The sequence below is a fragment of the Gymnogyps californianus genome, chromosome 1, assembly GCF_018139145.2.
Source record: "Gymnogyps californianus isolate 813 chromosome 1, ASM1813914v2, whole genome shotgun sequence".
In the NCBI taxonomy this organism is placed as follows: Eukaryota; Metazoa; Chordata; class Aves; order Accipitriformes; family Cathartidae; genus Gymnogyps; species Gymnogyps californianus.
Genome location: NC_059471.1, coordinates 211,414,632 through 211,437,225, shown reverse-complemented (window position 1 = coordinate 211,437,225; position 22,594 = coordinate 211,414,632). Strand labels below are relative to the sequence as shown.

The window sequence follows — 22,594 nt, the reverse complement described above, 5'->3', positions numbered from 1 at the left end:
ATTCCTGGGGCCAGAGACCAGCCCCACACCCTCCCCAGGCCCAGTGAGCCGCCCCACGCCCCACGCCCCCCCCCCCGGGGTAGCTGAGCCGCCACAGCTCCCCCCGTGCACAGTCGCACTGTCGCACTGTCGCGCTGTCGCGCACTATCACACCCCCATCACCCAGCGCTCCTCCCAGCCACCAGGGGGCGCCGTGCGTGTGCGTGGCCTTGCGGCTCGGCTGGCGGCGCGGCCGTCCGGAAGTGACGCTATTGTTTTTGCTCGGCCACTTCCGCCGGTGGCGGCGGTGGCTGGGGTCGCCATGGACATCCTGAAGCGGGAGATCAGCCGGAAGCGGCAGCAGCTGGAGGAGAAGGAGCTCGTGGGGGTGAGGGCGGCCGGGATGGGGCCCAGGAGCCCCCCCCCCCGGGTTGGGGGCCCCGGGAGGAGGGCGGCGGGAACGGCCTAAGGTGGAGGCTCGGGGCGGGGGTGAGGCGGGAGCGGCCCGGGATGGGGCCGGGGAAGGGGAGAGGAAGCGGCCTGGGACAGGGGCCGGGGTAAGGGGATCCGGAGCTGCCCAGGGTGGGGTTTGGGAGGGTCGGGGGCGGCCCAGGGTAGGGTTCGGGGCTTGGGGAAGAGGAGCGGGAGTGGCCCAGGGTGGGATCAGGGAGGGAGTCAGGAGGAGTTTGCGGTCGGGGGCATCGGAGAATTGGGGGCGCGGAAACAGCCTGGCCTCAGGGCCTTGCTGTGTGCCTTTGCCTTTTGGAGCTGGTTTAGTTATTTATTTCAGGCGCCGAGAGACGAGAAAAGTCTGTGCCACCTTTGGTGAGCAATGTGTGGTTCCCTTTCCTCACCACTGCTGCGTTCTGTTCATAGCAATAGTAGGGTCGCAGAGGTGTGTGTGTGTGTGTGTGCCGAGTGTGTTAGCTTAAAACACCCACGGTAAAGCAGAGCGCTTTCATGGATGTCTGAGTGTAGGTTTTGGCGTTAGCGGTTGAAGTAGGGAGCCGTGATCGGAGGCTATTGTAGGTCAGGCAGGCAAAGTATGAAGAAAGAAGTAATAGTTCATATTAATCAAGGGAAACGGTTCAGGGTGACCACAGTTGCCAGCTGTTGCGTGTATGGAACGTCTTATCAAACACATTTCTACATAGGTGCACCAAGCAAGCTGACAAAATACTCTGTACAAAGGTGATTTCTCCCAATTCCTTGATTTAGCATAAAATGACATGTGTTGTATGGTTTATTTAAACAATTTTCCTGTACTCCAGCTTGGGCCTTGTTGTGTACATCTGAAGCGAAGCTTTACGCTAACGAGTATCATGGCCTTACATGACAAAGAATGTGGTTTTTTTTTAAAGCGCTGGTGAACACATTGTACTTTTACGTCTGCTTATACGTATGTGCTGCGAAGTCACTCTATTGCTGATTTTCAGAGGTGCTTCCAACTAGTTCCCTTTACATGACAATGTAGCCATCTCTATGAAAGGATGTAGCTGAATTCACCAAATCAAGTAAGGAAGTTTGAGCCATTTTTGCCCAAGTGTGCGAAACTGTAAACTGTTAACAGTTTTCTTCTCTTTTAGGGAAAAAAGAAATATTTCAAACGCAGTGAGTTAGCTAAAAAAGAGGAGGAGGCCTACTTTCAGAGATGTGGCTACAAGGTATGGTAATTGTTCTTCCAGGAATTTGTATGTTTACTTTGAAGTCTACATTTTATTATCAACAATATAAATGTTGTTAATGATAATTGTTGTTCTTTGTTCAATCTGTTAATGTTATACATTAGCCTGTAAATGAGAAGCCACCTGGAGAGGTATGAGTTTCCAAAACCATTTTCAATGCAGGAAAAGATATGCATGATATACAGCTACTTAAGTTTGTGTTATGGTTTGGCTTTTATTTCTTTTATTTATTTTTTTGTGGAGAGCATGAAGTGGCTTGGGATCAAAGCTTGTCTTCCTTTCTTTTTAAATTGTGCTGTTAGGCATGAACACTGGATCTGATATAGCCACCTTCCCCCCCCCTTATCGGAAAAAAAATGGATACATTCGGATAATTTTATCCATTTGGATAATTTTCACGGCCTTGTCAAAATGTCCAAAAGAAATCAGTATGGCGTGGGCGCATATTAAAAAGATCTGCCAACTTTCATACTGTATATATTTGTATTTGGGTTTTGGCCATCAACCATCCAGCATTGAAAGAGTGCAACAACAGCATTTATTTTCTTGCTGGCGAAATATTAGAAAACAATTGGTAACCTAGGGCGCATTTTGAAACAAATGAGTGATCTGGAAGGCTTTGTCTGCCCTGTAATGGTGTCAGGGAAACAGTTTACTGAAATGGAAAGAATGTTGTTTTCTTTTACAAGTGTGTGCGTCTGCCTGCCTGCCTGATTATACGTGTATGGGAGGGGGTATGCATTCCCTTGTGGAAGATAGAGGCTCGTAATCTTGTTTGCTGTTACTGGGCACAAATAGGAGCTTTGTTTTCGATTGAACTTTACCCAGTTAGTGACTTATTCTGAAACCTTGATCTGTTTGTAGAATATTTGAACATCAATGCCAAAATGATTCTTGGAACGTGCAGCATATAGTCATGAGAAAGGGTTCTGTGAATCCAGTCGCTCTTCCAAGTGGAAATGACTACGTGATGCTTTTTGAGCATTAGCTTGAGTTCTTCAGAACCTTGCATGGTGGTTAAAATGCCGTTATCTGTGCTGCTGCAGCACCAGTTTGGGTTTGAAATGTAACCCTGAAAACGGTTTTAAAATAAGTTGCTTCTTTAAATTTAGTACCTTTTTAGAGCCTCCCAGATTTCTGCATTTGACCTTTACTGCATTAATAAGATGTAGAATATAGACTGATTTCTTTTTAAATTCAGGTGCATTTTTGCTTTGCTTAGACTTAACAAGTTGTATTAATTTGACTTGCTTGAAAAAGAAAGCACTGAAACCAAAATAACTGTGGTAAAGATATTGCTTGTAACTTGGAGTCCAGCTGACAGAACGGATCAAATCTTTTCCCCCAATGCTGCTGTCTCTTTATGATTTCAAGAATGTTTGTAAGTTAAAATTCGTATGTGTCTTTCTGCCATGGGAGTGTATTTCTTTATATATATATATATTTTTACACAGTTCTTCCATATTTTCTGTCCCCTGTCAATTCCCCCTTTCCTGCATTGATGGAAGTTTTATTTTTCCCCTCCCTTTATGTGTTAAGCATTGATCTGATTGTCCTTCCCTTGCTTGTTCCAAACACCTGTGGTTATAGGATTGATTTCTATGTTTGCTGGTATAGCATTGAATATAGATTTGTGACTGAATGCTGTAGCTGGAGCCACAGGGCTGCATCCTTACATCCACATGGAGTCATACTGACACCGGGGTGCAAGACGGGCACATTGACCTGAAAGAATAGAAAAGCTTCTTTAAAAAAATCTCTCCAGTACATTCAGCAAACTGATCAACCTGAATACAGACTGGAAATGACAGTGTACTGCCCATGCACGGAGAATGCTACAGGGTGCTGTAGGATTAAGTGGAGCATTTTCCTTTTAGCAAGTACGGAAAGAAAATAAATTCTAATAAGGAATCTAGGAAGAAACAAGATGCGAGTACTGGAAATGTTTCCTTATTGTAGGAATATTACCAACAGCAATCTGCTCTTGCTGTCAGAAGTGTCAAATCTGAGCCTATAAAGGGAACTGTAGTTACATGACTGCTGTTTCAAAGTTACTTTGATCAAAGAGTTGGTTTGCATTATTAAAATATTGAGTAATGAAGAAGGAAAGCTCTGTTTGATTCAGGGACCTTCTTTTAGATTAAGAGGAGCTGTTAATGAGACTGTATCCCTATGGGGAGTTCTAGGTGTCTTTTTTTTTTTTTTTTAACCCACAAGAAACTATGGCAAGCTTGTTAGAAAGATGTGTTACCTTAAACAAGCACCTCTCAAAACCCATGGGTCACTGCTAATTGTACTCAGCTCACTGAAGCTGTAGGTAATAAACATTTTAAGCTGACGCTGCCACCAAAAGAAGCAGCCCCGCTCTCTCTCTCTGCCCTTGGGTTTTCATTTCTGCCCTTGTGTCCATGCATGTGCTATGCCTGGTGAGCTGGATGAGGAGGTTAAGTTAAGTGGGCTGGGAAGAGTACCTTTCTTTGTGTTTGCCAGATTATTTTCTGTTTGAATCATTTCCCCCATCTGGTTCGTCACATAGCGATGCAAATGCTTTTGCATGGGTAAGGAGGCTAGAGCAGGGGCAGGAATCAACAGGCAGAGGGTGGATTTGCTATTTTTGGCACCAGTGCTGACATCTGCCTGCTAAAGTGATTGCCAAACTTCAGCAATTGTCCTTTCCGTTTTGCTATAGAGACTGCTTCCTGCAACATGCAGAACTGTTAGTTAAATAGTGGTACTTTTAAAAGCTTTTATTGTTCTATGAAATTCAATTCTAGACAATAAAAACTACGAAACTAAAAGTTTGTATTGTCATATTGCAATCTGTCTTCTAGAGTTCCTGCATCTTTACATTGCTATCGATATACGGGTTTATTTCCATCGGCACATTAGTAAATATGTCTGTTGAATGTAGGTACAGCAGCAAGAGGAGGAGGAGAAACCACTGACTTCTTCAAATCCAGTGCTGGAACTCGAACTGGCAGAAGAAAAGTTACCAATGACCCTTTCCAGACAGGAGGTAAAATCGATCATCGTAAACAGACTACTTGAGTTTACAGCAAATGCATCTGAAATTTCTTGTTGGGGCTGCTTTTTCTAGTGAAGTGTACTTTTTATGGCAGTTCGTATAAAAGAATAAGCCTCCATTTTTACAGTCAACAATGATCATCTTCGCTCATCAAGGATCTGCTGCCCAAGTGAATGCATAGGGAGGTACAGATGGATAGAGCCTCTTTGTCATATGGATTTGCACAGATGTGCTATAACATTTTACAGCTTTTTCAGATGACTTCTAGAATAGTATCCTTGGATAATACTGAAGATGGCCTGCTGTTTTTTTCCAAGATTTTTTCCCCCAGCTTCTTTTCTTTCTAGCTCATTGGTCTGACCCAAATTTAGAGACTAAGTTTTGGAAGTTCACCTTGATTTCTAGAAGAAAAAGTCCTGAAGCCAGACCAGCCGGTGTGTTCTTTGTCCTTTGTAAGGATAAAAATACCTACGTGAATGTGAGTTCACAAACAGATCTATACCCCAAAGCAGAAGAGAAGCAGGAAGTTCAGAAGTACAGAATAAATTCTAATCTTGGAAATAGTGAAATTCACAGCTGAGATCATCCACGGATGTCACATGTCCCCTTAATTTTGCAAGATACTTACTGGTTTTTTACAGGAGTATATCACAGGACTTGTGATGTGGCCTGTTGATTTCACGTTTGGTTTGAGATTTGGTCTGTATGTCCTGTGTCATGCGCACTGTCTCACTGCTCTTGATCTACTTGGGTGCATGTTTTGGTCGAGGTTTAGGTGTTGCTGTGCCAGCACTCTGTCCACCCCTGGTTTTGTGACACATTTGCAAGTCAAATGCTTGCCAACATACTGCAAGACACTTGAACTGAGTAAATGAATTAATGTCTCAATTCATTTAGTTCTTCTTGTCCTACCAGTCTATTGGTATAACGAAGTGGTGGCATGAAATGAAGTGTAAGCCCTTCTCTTGATCACCAAAGTATTGCGTGGTGATTCATGTATCAATAAGCCTATTGCTTGGTACACTAAATGAATAAATGGTAAGTATAAAGAGATTTAGAAGCAATGCGTGAGATAAGGAATAGGGAGAATAAAGTTCAGTTTTTGGCTCTGCCCATGACTTTGCAAATCAGCTGAGGGAGGATATTACACCCCTGTTATATCTCGTTTTGAAGTAACTCTCACATTAGATTATGGGACTTAATATTTGCCAAATGCTTAAGGATGAGAATTTTCAGTAAATCAGTCTTGCAGATGTGCTGGAACAACCTGCGGCCTAGTTAGGGAGTATTTTTGTTGCACTGGACAAGTAGGTGAGTGAGATTATCGTCAAGTTCCTTTGTGATTTTGAAAACAGTTTTTAAGCTCTGCCAGAGGGGTGATTTTTGTGTATTTACTTAAGCAAGTCAGAGCAGGAAGAAGTTAGGCTATACTAAACAGCTTGGGATTTTATGCAAAATTTAGATTGGTAATATTTGGAATGACCTTTCAATGAAATACCGTGGGAATTTTATATTTAGATTGTAAAGTGTCTGGAACATTTTTCTACTGCTTAAAATATTGCCATTTCCTCTCCAGTCCAGCTCAGCTTGTTATTCTAAGGAAAGTAAATAAATCCGTCCTTCTGGATTTTATTTTGCTTCCTTTACGAGTTTGCGTAAGGGAATGCTTTGATTCTTTTCAGGTTATCAGGAGGTTACGAGAGAGAGGTGAGCCCATCAGACTGTTTGGAGAAACAGACTATGATGCATTTCAGCGTCTGAGGAAGATAGAAATTCTTGCACCTGAAGTGAACAAGGTAAGACTGGCTAGCTGTTAGTTACTTATTTGTAGTGGGCTGACCAATGAAGAACCCTATAAAAGTTACCGAAAATCAGTTTCAGTAACTGTTAATTTTCAGGAGGAAGGGGTAGTACAGGGCAAAGAGAAATACCTGCTCCGTCTCATTTATTGCCTGAGAAAGTATGTTAACTGTCATAGTTTTGTGCACAATTACGATTCCTTATGTTAGACAGTTCAACTCCAGAAACCTTCTAGCCTTCTTCAGTCGAAAAAGGGGCCTCCAGGTGGCAGCACTACCCCAGCCTGTGCTGCTACCTGCTTCTGAGCTAGCAGAGAAGGCAGTCATTTACTGTTAAAACTGTCCTCTGTGTGTGATTATATGCATCGCGGAGAAGGTACAGGTAAGTAAGGGGAGGACTGCATCCTGTCTTTCTGGTATGGAAATGATTTTTCAAATCCCTTGATTCCCAGAGCTATAACTTGTTACGGAAACTTCATTTTCCCCCCCCTTCCCTTTAGAGTAGCCATCAATTCAAAAAGTGACTAAAAGGTATATCATAGTTAACTGATTTATTCCTTTTGTTTTAAGAGTTGATCAGTTGAGTGAGGAGATGCAATTGGGGTTTGCTTTGCATTCACTGTTAACCAAATTTGCAGCCCAGCTAAGAGAGTGACGATTTGGATTTTCTTCCCTAATTTGTGGCAAACTGAATTGTTTGAAACGTCTTTGCTGGGGCTGCCCAGAAAAGGAAAGCCTTTTCCTGTTCAAGTCTTTTAAAAAAAGATAAACAGATCTAAATATTAAAAGAAAAAAAAAAGTAATTCTGCTAATGAAAGCTTCCCCTCCAGTGACATCGACGACAGTAGTAGGAGTCTTAGGAAATAGTGAGCTCATAAATAGGATTGTGTTGGATTTTTGTGTTATGTGTTTCAGTCACTCCTGTTGCTACGTGTTGCTTAAAAGGTAGATACTCACTGTAACCAGTTTGTGGTTCAGACATTTTTAGACTACTAACTGATGAATAGAAACTCTCCAGACAGTCAAGTATGATGATAGAAGAGGGGAAATAACTGTGCATATCTATTCTCAGTGGAGTGGCTGAATTTATCTTACGGTGAGAAATGTCGTCCTCCTTTATAGAGCTTTGTATTTTATGTCTCAAGATAAGAATGCGAGTCCTCTAACTGTGACTAAGCCGAGTTTCTTGTTCTATTCAAAAGCAGCTCTTAACTTTATAGATATGGTTTCAAACTGATTCTAATTTTTTTTTTTAAATCACCTATTCTAGAGTAGGGGATTTTAAACACTTAATCTATATAAAACATTCTGCTATGTTTAAATCATTGGTAATAAAGGGAAACTACATAAATGTTTTATGTGATAGTACTGAAGTAGTGCTACTTACCTTATTGACAGCTTTTTTCAGGGCAGATGTGAAGACTTGTAGAGCTGATGATGGTTATGGTCTGTTTTCTGTTTGGTTTGGGGTGGTTCAGTGCATTGCTTGGAGAAGATGTCTTGAAGAAAGTCCTAGAAGTTGATTCAGTCCTCCATGCTTTTCTGGTGAAAATATGGTAAAAGGTCTTTTTCATAGGTATGAACATTGCCGAAGTTCATGCACCTGCTTTTTGTTAAGTGCTGAAACAATCCAGAAACTGATCCTTGAGTTCAGTTTAAATTCAGACAACAAAGCTAAACCCTTATACATGTTTTTACAGATCTTGGCTTTTCTTAAACAGAAGTTGGATGTTCACACTGACAGTACTGAACTGCTTTTATTTATTTGAGTTTTTTTTGTAAATTAGTCATTTCTTATCTTTTCTAGGGCCTGAGAAATGACCTGAAGGCTGCTTTGGATAAGATTGACCAGCAGTATCTGAACGAAATTGTAGGCGGCCAAGAAGCAGGAGACGATGACTCACAGAATGACTTGAAAGTCCATGAGGAGAATACTACTATTGAAGAATTAGAAGTATGTGATGGGTAGATTTTAATTAAGGGATTTTAGATGTAGTACATTGTTGTGAGAAAGCTTCAGGATTGTTTAGACAAAGTTATCTTGTTTTCAACATCTAACTTAGGCATTCTGAAGTATCCTTAAATATGCTCTGTTAGGAAATTTAGGTTTCGAAGCCTTGAGTTGCACCATAGGTGCCTACAGTAGACATGTGAAAACTCAAGTGGTCTTTGTTTACAACACCTCATCAAAAAGCAGGCAGGAGTTGACTGCAAGGCAAGTGATACAGTTACAATTCCCTCTGCAGGGGGTTTGGAAGTAGAGAATTTAATAAAAATACATTACCTAGTCATAAATTCTAAAGCCTTTCCAGTGAGTATTTGAGAGGGTAATAAGCTTGGTACCAATGAATTTTCCCTATACAAGAAAGATGGACTCTGAAAAATAGACACGCAGAAAGAATGTTTGATATAAAAACATCCAGGACAAAAAAAAAGAAGTGGACATCAGAAGTAGGCAGATCACAGGAAATACAAGAAGTGCAGAGATGATGTGTCCCAGAAACTTCAGTGCAAATGGCTACTATGTTCTGAAAGAATACCGTGGTATTTGTGTAAGTGAGCAGAGAATGAGTGCCATGAAAGGCATTCAGCATCTGATATTTTAGGGTAATGTTTTGAAAAGCACATTAACTGGAGCTGAAGTCTTTTACCCTTAATCTTCAAAACTCTTTGCAGGAGTTAATCTTCATAACATCCCTCCAGAAGTATGTATAAGAAATAATCTGATTTACAACTGAAAGCTTAAACGAATACATTATTATTAGGAAATAGTCTTTGGCTTTTTTGTTAGGGTACCAGGGGTTCTGGTTTAAAATAAGTGTAGTACCAGAATGGATACCAGTTGTAATGGGGCTGCATTTTATTGATCTGTTAGTTCTCAAAATATCCCCTTTTTGGGGTAGTAGGGCAGGCTTGGTTTGAGCCATGAAAGTAATCTTTTTCTGAAAAGTTTGAAAACACTGCAGTCTGAATTTTATGCTCCTTTAACTGCATTCCCTTGAGCATAAAGACTTACACTGAATTGGGTTCCAAATCTAGGAGATTTTTTAAATAAAACTCACTTTGGAAATGTGAGGACAATGGAAATAGATTATAAATCCAACTATACCTACTGGAAAATATTTCTAAAAATTGCTGTTAGTATTAACAGTTTCAAGGTTTTGGCAGGAAGCTGGAATATTGGAGCATACTACTGGGGGTTTTTTGGTGGTGGGTTTTGTGTTTTGTTTTTTTTTTTTTTTTTTAGATTTGTTCCCTCAATTTCACAGTTACAATTAAGTGAAATGGTAAAAAGCCCCAGTACATCAGAGAATTGAAATAGCTTAACAAAATAATTAGGTTAATGGATGGCTTTGGGGATCTCAAAAAATGCAGTGCACCCACAGTTCCCCTTAATACAGTGCTGTCAGACAGCTGCTAATTATGCTAATAATTTAGTAGTTAATGAATGAAAAATTACTGTTGCATTGACTTTTCAGAAATAATCATATTGGCTTTTTTACTTAAGTGTTTTTAATAGCTTAATGAATCTCAGTAGCATATATAGCTGTTTCATTCTGTTTCCTAACTAGTGTTTTGGATTACTGGTAGAGTTTATTACAGTTCACGATGCAGTGAATCATGTTCTGCTGTGGTGGTGGTGGCAAACTGTAGACAATGTGGAAATAATTGCCTTTTTTCTCCTGTTCTAGGCTTTGGGAGAATCCTTAGGACGGGGTGATGATCACTATGATATGGACATCATAACAAAGTTTTTGAAGGTAACAAACTCTAATAGATTAATTATTCTGTAGCTGTGTCATATTTTTTACTATCACGCAGATACATTTCATGAATAGAAGGGACGGTTTCAGCTGCTTGGAGAGAAAAACTCACACATTATGCTTAAGATGTGGGGTTTTTTTAAATGCTTGGTGCTCCACAGCCTTGGTTAGTCACAATAGTGACTTCTGCTAGACCTGGAAAAGAGCTGTTGGGAGGGCAGCGTTCTTCAAAATCTGGTCTTACTCTTCCAGACAAAATAAATATGGTTTTGATTTCCGTATGATAATTGAGGCAGTTGTATGTAGTTGCTTCTATGTACTACTATGGCATTAAAAACTTCCGAGGAGTCCCCGCCTCCCTTCCCCAGGAACAGTGCAAGCTGAAATGAAATGTCACCTGGTACTGTTATGTGAAATAAGAGAATTTTAAAGGAAGTCCACTGGCTTTGCTGAGGAAACAGGTTCAAGTGGACCGTAGAAAATTGTTTCCTTGTTTCCTGGCAAGAAGCCTGTATTGCCTCTCATTTGAGTCAGATGGTCCCTGTGTAACTATTGTGATGATCAGAAGTCACAGCAAGAGTTGAAGCTTTCATTTGCGTATATCAGTGTCGTGGTTTAACCCCAGCCGGCGGCTAAGCACCACGCAGCCGCTCGCTCACTGCCCCCCCACCCCTGGGATGGGGGAGAGAATCAGGAAAAAAAAACCTCGTGAGTTGAGATAAAGACAGTTTAATAGGACAGAAAGGGATGAAAAACAATGATAATGATAATAATAATATGCCAATAGTAATACTAAAAGAATTAAACTATACAAAGCAAGTGGTGCACAATGCAATTGCTCACCACTTGTTGACCGATGCCCAGTTAGTTCCTGAGCCATGATCCGCCCCTCCCAGCCAGCTCCCCCAGTTTATATACTGGGCATGACTTCATATGGTATGGAATATTCCTTTGGCCAGTTTGGGTCAGCTGTCCTGGCGGTGTCCCCTCCCAGCTTCTTGAGCCCCTCCAGCCTTCTTGCTGGCTGGGCATGAGAAGCTGAGAAATCCTTGACTTAGTATAAACACTACTTAGCTACAACTAAAACCATCAGCGTGTTACCAACATTATTTTCCCACTAAACCCAAAACACAGCACTGTACCAGCTACAAGGAAGAAAATTAACTCTGTCCTAGCTGATACCAGGACAATCAAATACGTTGGCGTTTTAATATAGTTTGGGCTGGGCAGTGAGACAAAGAAAGCTCAAAAATTGTTTTCCAGGTGGAGAGAAGGTATGTTTGACATGTTTACTTTCTGTTGTGTTGAATTTTCACTGTGATCTTTACTGTTCCTTAGGCTCCTTTGCAAAAGTTACCCTGAAACATCAACATTCTACTTAGATTTCTGCTCTTTTTGTGTACCCCTCCTCCCTCCCAGCACTGATACCTACACTGTTGTTTCCTCGTACATGCCTTTTTATACATGCTCCTCCCTCGCCCACGTTTTTATGATAGGAGAGTTGTTCATATCCCTCCTTGCCTGTCCCTCTGAAAGAGGCTTCTTGCCTTTTTAATTCAGATTTCTCCGAAAAACTCATTTTGCCTTGGTGGCTTAAACACTGTTCCCATCTGTTTTGCCGCGCTTGTCACTAGATGGCACTGTGACATAAATGTGCTTGTTTTTCGTACAGTTTCTTCTTGGAGTTTGGGCTAAGGAGCTGAATGCCAGAGAAGACTACGTGAAACGGGGAGTACAGGGGAAGCTGAACAGTGCCACTCAAAAGCAGACAGAATCGTACCTGAGGCCACTCTTCAGAAAACTTCGGAAAAGGGTGAATCACTTTTAAATGTCACTATCCTGTAAGACTTATTTTAACTTCTGCTTTCAAAGTACCCAGTGGTTAGTGCCCTTTCTTAAGGTGATGTTATCTTCACTGAAGAAGAGAGGATAAGTGAGTTGGTCAGAGCTTCTGTGTCTAGAGCCCACGACTCCCAGTTCTGACCTTTTTGTCTTGACCAGTGAATTCTTCTGCCTTCCCACTGCTTCTCCAGGTGTTGCTTTATGTATCACCTGTTCACTGGGTTGCAAACATGATGGAGAATTGGGATTGTATTTTGCACTTTGCCACTAGCTACTAGGTGTAACCACCTAACCTCTCTTGCTTCAGATCCTTCATCTAAATAACAAAGATGTTTTCCTTTGTTGAAGTCCTCAAGCTAGGGTAGGTGCTAAACTTTGTATAAATGCTGACTAGGATGATTTTCCTGAGCTGCTATGCTGAAGTAAAGATGTCTTTTTTTTTTTCTTTTTTTTTTCCCCCCTCCTTCTCCTGTAGACACTTCCTGCAGACATCAAAGAATCAATAACAGATATTATTAAATTCATGTTGCAAAGAGAATATGTGAAGGTATGTTTGTTTGCGCTCTTCCGGCATGTTCAGGCTGTCTGGTTCTAATAGATTGAGTTTATTACTTCAACATTTCCCACTTTTTTGATTTTGAAGATATGTAGCTGGAAATACGCACAACATATATTCAAACAAAATGAAAAATGGCTGGTAAAGGTTAGGCTCCAGGTACTGTTTGATCCACAGCCTGTCAGAAGATCTTTTGAGGTTGGTGAAACTGTAGAGCTTTGCAAGCACGAATAGAATTTTTCTCAGAGATGGTTATATTGAGTTGCAGAGGAATCCTGTGTGGGTAACCCGATATTGTAAGGTTAAATGAAGGTATTGAATTAATAGTAATAGGATGTTGATAAATTAATTAGGAATTAATTGAGGTGAACTGAGTTATTGAACATGAGACACTGTCTCTTTCTTTGGCTATGCTCGCATTAGCTGGCCTGGTAAGGTTGACATAAGTTAATGAAAAGTTTTTTGGACAAAGTCTGCTTACTGAGGGGGGCAGAAGTACTTTGGCACACAGGATCAAAGGCAGTGTTAGGTTTTGTTTGTAGCTGTCCTCAGAAGTGGAACCTAAATACCAATAGCATTTGCTTAAGCAGCTTGTGTATGCAGAGGAAATTGAGCCATGTTTTGCCTTTAAATTTCTAGTATTTCTTGTGAGGACTTGGGATAATTTGTCAAGTAAGCAAGCAAACCTGCTTTTGTTACTGAAAAAACTTTAGATGGCCTAAGGCAAGTTTAATCCAAATCATTTGACAGTAGAACTAAAAGTGTGGGACGTATGGTAGTGGGGTTTTGTTTTCGGGCATTTTTTTTCTTTTGGTCATCATCTTTATGCGGAAATTCCCTTTCCGATGCCTTCCCAAAGCAGTGAGTGTGCAGGAATGTGGTATATCTCATGGGTTAATCAGCTGTGCGCCTCTCTCCCGGAGGTGCTTGGCTTTATGGAAACTTCACAGACTGATTTAGGGAGGGGTTGAGTACACATTTAGAAGTTTTGGGTTTTTTTTAAATTAGGCTGATGAGCCTTGTGCTTTTAAAGATACTCATATCCTTTTCCATTTTGCTTCCTGAGAGATTTGTCTCTTTCTGCCTGCTGTTGTCTTCTGTGCTTTTTTGCTTTGTGCAGCCTAGTGAATACTGTCAGCCACAAATTCTTACTGCTTTGTTAGATGAAATGCTCAAAAGATTTAAATTTTGAAATCAACATGTGACAGTAGGCAGATGCCAGAATGCAAGCTGTCCGCTCAACCTTAATTAACCCTGCTGTGACAGTCCTGGAAGGGTCTTTAATTGCACGTTCACATACTATGTTTCATCACAAGACTATATTTAACTCAGCAAGTAGATGTTTGACTAAGACTGTTCAGATTCTGCCTCATGTAGATGAAGACTAAGTCCTGTCCCTTCTTCAGGTTTACTCTCAGCTCTGTCTGTGACCCCCTGCCTTGTTCCTTATTCACCTCCCAGTTTGCTCAGTGCCAGTTGGGAAGGAACTGCACCCGCTGGTCATGATTGCTACTTATTGTGTAGTCTCTAAGTGGGAGATGATAAATGAACTCTCTATCAATGAGTCATATAGCTGCTCGCTAATAGTGGAGGAATGTCCTGCTCCAAATCCTTCTTGAAGCTGTTTCTGTAATTGCCTGTATGCGTCTGTCCCCCTCACTTCCTGGTTCTCAGTTGTCATGGCTTTTTTAAGCTCTGTACTTCTCTTTCTTTCTCCCTTTCCTGCTATTAATTTTCCCTTCAAGTTTTATCCCTGTTCTTCTTCCCCAGGGATGTTGTCTGCTGCAGCTTTACATTAAGAAACGGGATCTGCTATCTTGATTGGGAAATTTCAGATTCATTTACTGCTGCTACTGCTCTGTTCATAAACATTGTTACAAATACGCTTATTTAACCCAGTTCTGTAGAGAGCTGGTTCTTGGCTTCTTTGGAAGCTTGCTTCTGTCCCTGAGAGCTGTCGGGCCCCAGTGCGCTCCTGCGTACCGGGTGACCTCAGTTCTGCGTGCGTGACGTGGGCCTGCAGTGGGTTGCGCTTACAGCCAGGCTCCCTGGTTTAGTCAAGCCTAATCAACCAAAACGGCAAGGGTTGTGAAGGTGATTACAGCAGAAAAGCTTATGGGAGCCTGAGAAGGCTGAGTTGAAAATAGCCCCAGTAAACTTTAGTTCTAATCAATATTAGACTGCCTTATCCAGTGCTTTCTGTCATCACCCTATAGGTAAAGTGCATAGTCCTTGCTTCCCTCAGAGTTCAGCATAAACATGAATCCTGTTAGGAAGGTGTGTTGTAAAATTGGTTAACGTTGTGCAATGAAACCTGATTCAGAGAGACTGGAATATGCGGTGGTGGTGTATCTGGCACTGCAAAAATGCTCTGCTTTCTGATGGCCTTTCTGTTTTGCTAAGTGTGCGTGCACTGTATTCCTTCAGGCAAACGATGCCTATCTTCAGATGGCTATTGGAAATGCTCCCTGGCCTATTGGTGTCACTATGGTTGGCATCCACGCTCGAACAGGTCGTGAAAAGATTTTCTCCAAGCACGTAGCCCACGTTCTCAATGATGAAACTCAAAGGAAGTATATTCAGGTAACGTTAGCTTTGGGAATCCAACAGATTTGCTTTTGAAGTTAGGGGATCTTGGAGAAATATTGGTTTCATAGTTACAGGTGATGTGGTAAAAAGGACCTAGAAATGGAGAGTTGCCTGAGTTTGGGTCAAGCATAACATCCATTTAATAGGTAGCTCATCCTGGACCTGAAGGCTCTTCAGTGCTGGGCTAGGAACGGAGTCTAATGGCTTTTTCTGCATCTTAACTATTGTGGTCCTGTATGAACACCAAAGTAGCTGTGAAGACATGCTTTATTCTCCTGAGTTCCTTCACTGCTTAACTCATGGTTTTAACATCATGTGTGGAATTTTATACCGTGAAATACAGTCCTTCTGACTATTTCTGCAACTAGGTAAATGCATGCATTTTTCAAACACGTGTCTTTAACAATGTGGGCTCAAAATTCCAGGTTCGATTCCTCCTATGCATATTCATACTCATGTCATGAACTTCTGTTGTTTGCGGAATTAATAGCAGTAGTGTTTTTCTTCTCTGATGTTTCAGCGTAATGGGTGGACGGGTCTGAGGAGACAAGTCTTCTCTCCTTGTATTGTTAAATGTATTTGCCTCTTGCCAGTTGCAGTTTCATTGAGATAAAGACCTTCTGGCTTAACTCTGAAGCCTCCAGAGCAGCATCATGGAGCTCAGAGCTCCTGGCAGGATCTTGCTGCTGTGGCAGAAGGACTCCTGTTGCTTTTCAACTTCTGCAGATGTCTGCAAGTGGATTGCTTGTAAAATGCAACTTCTCCTTCTACCTTGAGTCTCTTTGTATTGGGGCTACAAGTATAACCTTTGGTTTTTCTTCAGCTGTAGTTTTTAATGTCATCACCTGTGAAAATATCATCGTGAAGTCAGAGGGAGTTCCAGACATTTACAGAGCCAACAAACTAAATTTGATCAATTCTTTTGCAAGGTGAAAATTGGCATGTGGACTACGCATCTTCAGAGACAGGCTCCAGTTAGTGTAATACTTGCTTGGAAGTATTTAATGGATGAAATAGCTTATGTTAAACGAAACAGTTTTGCTGTTAGTCTGTGTTAAAAAAGGAATTTGGACTCTGAAGGAAGGTTGTTGTGGGCCTCAACATGGCCATAATGCTGCTTCTCCAACTTTGGTGAATAATTGGCCATCTGTGTCCATTTGCCACTCTTCTAGCAGAAAGATCACAACTCTGTAGCGTTGCTTGATCTCTCTTAGCATGCCCTTTGGAAGGTACAATGTATATGAATTCCTCAGTTTGGCCCTTCTCTGCTTTTGGGGTTACATCTGTTGGTCAAGGAAATCTTTGTGTTCATCTTCCCACTGTGAATTTCATATCTGTGCTTCTGAATTACACAACTTACTGAAGCGCCAAGACAGAGTTGGCTGTAAACATGTATGTTCTCCGTGTTGGTTTTAAATATCAGGTCTTGTTTAGCTAGTCTGGTTCAAACTGGAACATGGAATATTATCTGTGCTCCCAGCAGTTACATCAAGCTGACATGTTTCTGATTTACAATGAACCTGGGATCGTAACATCCCAAACAAGGAGTCATTATGGTGCTAGGACGTATTTTCCAGACTTGCCTGCACTGAAAAGGCCAAAGCATCCTCTGTTGAATCATTTTTTTCCCTTCAGTGAGGAGCCGTCTTCCATGATGAGTGTCTAATGACAGGCACGTGACTCTGCCATCTTGGAGTACAATGTCACTGCTAAAGTGACATTGCTAAATGTATCCACATTACGCTACCGCCACAGCAGTTTTCTTTCTTCTTTGTTAGACTTTTATGCTTGACTTGGAAGAAAATAATCACAGGGTTTCTGTCATGTTGTTTTTTGGCAATCGATGCCTTGAAAGAACTGAAGAGAAAAGTTGACATTCTGCCTTTCTTCTTGATTACTTCTTCAGTTTGCTGCCACAGCGTAGGTCAGATGTGGTGCCGCCATGGGGAGGAACGACATCTCTCTTCCAGAGAAACTGTTCGGTTCTTCTCGTAGCTGTGCAGCTTATTTTGGTGTCAAAAATTGCTTTTTGCTCTATAAAATTACTTTTAATACCCAGGTTTCTTTTAAATACCTTTTATTGTGATAGTAGTGTTTTCTCCTGTGGTGGTAAAGAGGGATAAAAGCGTTACTGTGATCCTTCACTGTGAATCTGTCATGAGGGACTGAATCTGTGGTCTCTTCAGTTATGCCACAGACTTCTCTGATGTTGGAGATAACTTGGCACTTCGCAGGCAGAAAGGTTCATAAAACTTAAAAACTGGAAAAACAACCAAATAAAAAAACCCAACCCCAAAATAGCAGCTGTTTGTCTTGAATTCTTCTTGTTAAGCTTAAAAATGCTGTAGACCGTTAAGTTTGTTTGACAGCTGCGGTTTTATTACAGAATTGTCCTTGTTTTGTTAATTCCTAGGGGCTGAAGAGGCTCATGACCATTTGCCAGAAGCACTTCCCAACAGACCCATCGAAATGTGTGGAGTACAACGCTTTATGAGGCTCTGCGGTGTCCAAGGCGTGACTCATATTTTGATCTCCAAGACCCAGAGAGGATTGAAGAGACAAGAGTTTGTGCTTTAACACCAACAGGAACCTAGGGTGGGCTTTGCAAAAAAGCATAAAGCAGCAGATTTTCTACAGCTTCCTTTTTACAAGCCCCATTTATTTAGATTTCTTTTGAAATCTATGCTTTATGCTGAACGCATCCAATATACAGCAGAGGGGGTGGTTTTTGAAGGGGGTATGACCAGGGGACAATGAACACGACCCTTGCTTTTATTTCAGTTTGTTATTCAGGGAACCATACAGACTGAACTGTTTCCCATATCGTAGAGCTTTAGGTGCGACTCAGCCCTGCAAGGAGCGTATGTGGAGCTTTTTTGGCTGCTTTCCCATTGGAGGCTGGTGTGGGGAGATGATTAGAGGGAAGCAGTTGAATCTGAATCTTGGTTATTTCTGTAAATATGAGGACTTTAATGGCTAATCTTTCATGTGGTATTTATCAAGAGGAGAAAAAAAAGGTTTCTATATTTCTTAGCTGAAAAATACAGCCAGCCTCAGTGCAAAGAGTTTTTGATCTTGAATGCATCTGATTTGGCTTTTTTTTTTTTTTTTTCCCCCGGTAACAACATTTTTAATATAAACCTTCTGGGCTTGGGGGAAGTAATCTTATGGCTCTTGAGGCTTTCAAATCCCATTTTTATACATCTGGAGAAAATTTCAGTCTGCTGGGCATTGCAGAGAAAATAATTAGGACCTCCCATGACCACGAACAATATTTCTAGCAGCCACAAATCTTTACCATTGTGCATCTTGACTGGGAACGGTGAAGAAACTCACAGAAACGATGATGTCTAATTCTGCATAAACAGTGAAATATTGAAACTTTGTTAGTGGTGCAGGTTGAAAGTCTTAGGCTGAAATAATGCGCTTTTTTTAATTACAACAACAGCGGTACCTCTGCAAAAGTATTCACAGGTCTTCTCTTAAGGAGGCCTTTCTAGGACCTACAGCGAAGCTCCAAACAAATTGTTGATCGTTGCAGTGGCTGCTAATAACTGCCACTACCCACATTTGCGAGAATCCAGACCTCGCATCTGTCTGGCCCCACAGATCCAGTAGAGCCGATACAGAGCGCGCTCCTCTGCCTCCGGAGAAGCCTGTTCTGTGCCGTCGGTGGAGAGGGGAGGGTCTGGCCCTGGCTTCCCCGGGGTTGGATTCAGGCAGGTATTTGAATCTGGTATCCCCTTACCGCTCCTGTGCAGCAGCAGGTCTTCCGATACCTCTGGCACGTCTGGCACTCGTGAGCTGTGGGCTTGTAACCATTGAGCTGCCGCAGCGGTAGGCCTGGTGCAATGTGAGCAGAACCACTTCCTGAAGAAATGTGTCAGTATTTAAGTGTATTGGTTTGTCCGAGTCCTCGCCTCGACTGGAAGCGTGGAGCAGGAACCGGTGCCCTCTTCTGAAGGAGTTACCCGTCTCCCGTGGGTATTTACAGTGTCCCGTGGCACAGCGAGGCGTGATGCTGGGGGATTTGCGCTGGCAGTGAGCTCGGGGGCGTATCTTGAGGAACTTCAGGTTTTTCTGGAGACTCTCCGGATTCTGAAGCGCCTCTTTGGAGACAGGAGTTTTTCAGTCTGGAGTGTCTGACCCCAGCGAAAATGTCAAGAGCTTAAACAGTTTAGAAGTAATAAAAATGAGGCTGACGAGACCTAACCGGCACTTGGGGAGGGGCCCTTGGGGAACAGACGGAGATTTGTGGGGAGAAGCTGGGCAGATGTCAAGAGCATGGAAGAGTTTCATTAACAGTGGTGTCTGGTGATTCTTTTGCAATGCTCTATACAGATATTCTTTGGAGGCATTATTACAACAGGAAACACTTATAACGCCGCAACTTTATCCCTCTCCCCACCCAGATGATTTCCTGAGCTGTTTCTAAATCTTCGTCCTGACCTTAGTTTTGAACTCTTTAAATAATTGAGGGACAATATTGTCCCTCGTTTAGAAGAGCTGTAATTTCCCTGGAAAGTGCAGCGAGTGAGTAGCCAGGGGATGGTTTAAGGAGCATTCTAACGTCTGCTTTAGAGGGAACTGGATTCCTTAGGGCATCTGTAATAGTATTAGATAGATTTTTCCCTCCCGCTTTAAAGCTAATTATTGAGGAGAGTTTTAATGGTACCCTGAGTACCGGTTTGAGTGGGGATGTGCCTCCTGTAGGGACGTGAATTTGGGGCTGGAATGTTTTAGTCTGATCAGATTTTAAAGAATGTAGTTTAAGTGATGTGCCTCCTTGCTGACAGTCCCTGAAATACAGCCGCCTTGCTTGAATGAATCCCATGACGGAAGAACTTTATCCCCTTGCAATTCGTGGAATGGCGCTGCACCGGGAACCGAGGAACTGAGAAGTACTTTCTCACGGCATATCTATGTAAGAGTTTCCAGCTGTCCGGCACGTGAGAGCCAGCTTCGGCCCTCAGGGGATCGCGAGGCGGGGGGGGACACTGTTACGGCAGCTGCTTTTCATCATCGGTTGGAGGCTCTTTGCAGCTGGACGGCCCCAAATTACAGCTACCAGACCATGATCAAATAGTTAATAATGCCTTTTAGCCAAAAAAAAATCCAAAACCCACCCGAGTCTAGGTTAGGGACGAGTGGGTGTGGCGCAGCTGTCACACTGCTTGACAGTTTTTGCGGGGAGCGTATGTTTCAGTTTAGCGATTTAGACTTTTTCCCTCTGGGCTTCTCCAGATGTTTATTTCTGATAATTCTTGCATTAGGCGGAAATAACTCCGCTGAATCCAAAGGCTTGTAGCCTTAGGATGAAGTCATGCATTCACCGTAGCGATGTCTGGAGTGTTTTCTGGACTTCAGTGCCCCTGGTCGTTTGTTGCAGCCCCTGACCCCGTCCCTCGCCCGGCGGTGGAAGGGGCTGTGCGAGGTGGTACTCTCAAAGTCCGTGATATCTGCCTTATATAAAGTATTATCGTGCCCGATGGTAGTTAAATGCCTTTAATTCCTTATTTGCTGTTTGTCTATACTGCTGGAAAGGCTCGTAGGGTAGATGTACGTGGGATCAATTTACTTTGATTGAGGAACTGGGTTCCTCTCCTGCTAGCTGCCATATGCTCTCCGTGACAGATCCAGTCTTGCCCCAGGAACGAACCTGGTCGAGATGTAAATGGCTTCACCTCTCAGGGGGAGGAGAGCGCCCCGGCTTCCGCACCCCGGGGGATGAGTACGTGACGTGGTGCCCTCCACGAGGGCTGGCGCAAGGGTGTCAGCGCCGGTATCAAATCTGGAGCAGGCTGGTGGGAAAGCTGCTCCTGATGTGTTGGAGAGGTTGAAGAGGGGCCTGCAGCAGTATCGGAGCCGGTGGCAACAAATCCGAGCCGAAGTCCCAGCGTTAGGGGGAATGTCTGAAAAATTTCATCGTTGCCATTTTATCCCGTCCCAAACCCTTTTGGGGATTTACTACACGGAATCGTCCCCCACGCAGCGGTGCTGGGTGACGGTCGGGGGGGGCCTCCTGGCTCTGGCTTGGTGCCACTGGTGGCTCCCTGTGGCGTGGGAGGGGATCGGGTGGGAAAGGAGCTCCCTGGACAGTGGGAATAAATGGAAAGAACGGGAAGCAACCGCGCTGGGCGCTGAGAAGTGCCGGCAGGTCCCACGTGGGGAGCGTGTGGCTGTTCGAAACTGCCTGCCGTTCTGGAGGGGGCGCTGGGCGGCTGCAGGGGTCACCGCTGCCCGCCGAGGGGGGAACGGTGGTCCTAGGCGGGATCCCTAACCCCGGGCTGCCGGCAAAGCCCCCTCCTGAGCTGCGGCAGCGTCTCTCGGGGTGGGTTCTTGATGCTGCTGCCTCGGCAACAGAGATTAAACCAGGACGAGGGGGGTTTCTTCAGGGATTGAACCCGACGAGCAGGCGGTTCCCAGGAGCACCAGGGCTGAGCGTGCTGGCGCTTAAGCCTGTCCTACGGGCCTTGGCATCGCTGCGCGCAGCCTCCTGGCTCCTTAGCATCCAGTTCATATAAGCGAGCGCTAATTTGAGTTATTTCAAGTCACATGCGTTAGAAGTAAATACTGTTTTCGTGACTTTGTTTCCTTCTGCGGTGGGCAGTCAGTCACGCGGTTTCTTACTGCCCGAGACGCCTCCTGAGCCCCCGAGACCAGCGCTCGGGAGAACACGCGATGGAGCAAGCAGGGATCTGCTGAGCGCGAGTGCTGAATCCCAAGGGATCTCTAAAGGATGGGCTCTTCGGGGGGAATGCCCAGCGTTTCCTGCAATCGGGCCCCCCGGCAGCAAAGGAGTGGGTCCCTCCCGGCAACCCTGGCCAGCTGCGCGCACATCTGGACCGAGCGTCTGGCAGAGGTGGTGGCGCGGTCGCCACAGGAAGGACTCCCCGGGCGCCGTGCCCTCCGGACAAGACCACTGCAAGGTTTCATTTTGAAAATGCTTTAATAAGGAAGTGTTGACAACACCGTTTTGCAAAATGTAAAGGTAACTATACAAATTCTTAATACAAAAAGAATAAATTAAAAGCAGATCTTTTTTAATTCTGCAACTTTTTCTACAACATACATATTTTTTCCTTGATTACAGTTGAACAGAATCCAGTAAAATCATTTTCCATGCTCTAAAGTCAATTTCAGGAGACCTAATTTTTTTTTCTTCTTTTTTTTTTTTTCTTTTTTTAAACTAGAGAGTCCATTTTACACAACTTGTAATAAAACTATTGACATTAATATATATGTAAAACTTTACATCTAGGTAACTAAGCAGTAACTGGTCATCTGATAGCACCTGAATGGGGATCGGCTATGCCTGAAACTAAAACTAATACAGAGTGAAAACAAATCGGACT

General features: G+C 43.1%; 1 protein-coding gene across 7 annotated transcripts; it reads left to right on the top strand.

Moving 5' to 3' along the window:
• The first annotated feature begins 289 nt into the window (after positions 1–289).
• PRPF18 (pre-mRNA processing factor 18) lies at positions 290–18,319 on the top strand. Of its 7 annotated transcripts, XM_050907004.1 has the most exons (11): positions 290–367; positions 1,566–1,643; positions 1,769–1,795; positions 4,576–4,680; positions 6,372–6,485; positions 8,296–8,442; positions 10,181–10,249; positions 11,925–12,065; positions 12,570–12,641; positions 15,078–15,233; positions 17,653–18,319. In XM_050907004.1, the coding sequence occupies exons 1-11, from the start codon at positions 302–304 to the stop codon at positions 17,731–17,733; spliced, it is 1,056 nt and encodes a 351-aa protein (XP_050762961.1). In that variant the 5' UTR covers positions 290–301; the 3' UTR covers positions 17,734–18,319. The 7 variants fall into 7 exon arrangements, with proteins under 7 accessions (XP_050762961.1, XP_050762952.1, XP_050762988.1 ...); XM_050906995.1 differs by lacking the exon at positions 1,769–1,795; XM_050907031.1 differs by lacking the exon at positions 11,925–12,065.
• The last annotated feature ends 4,275 nt before the right edge of the window (positions 18,320–22,594 follow it).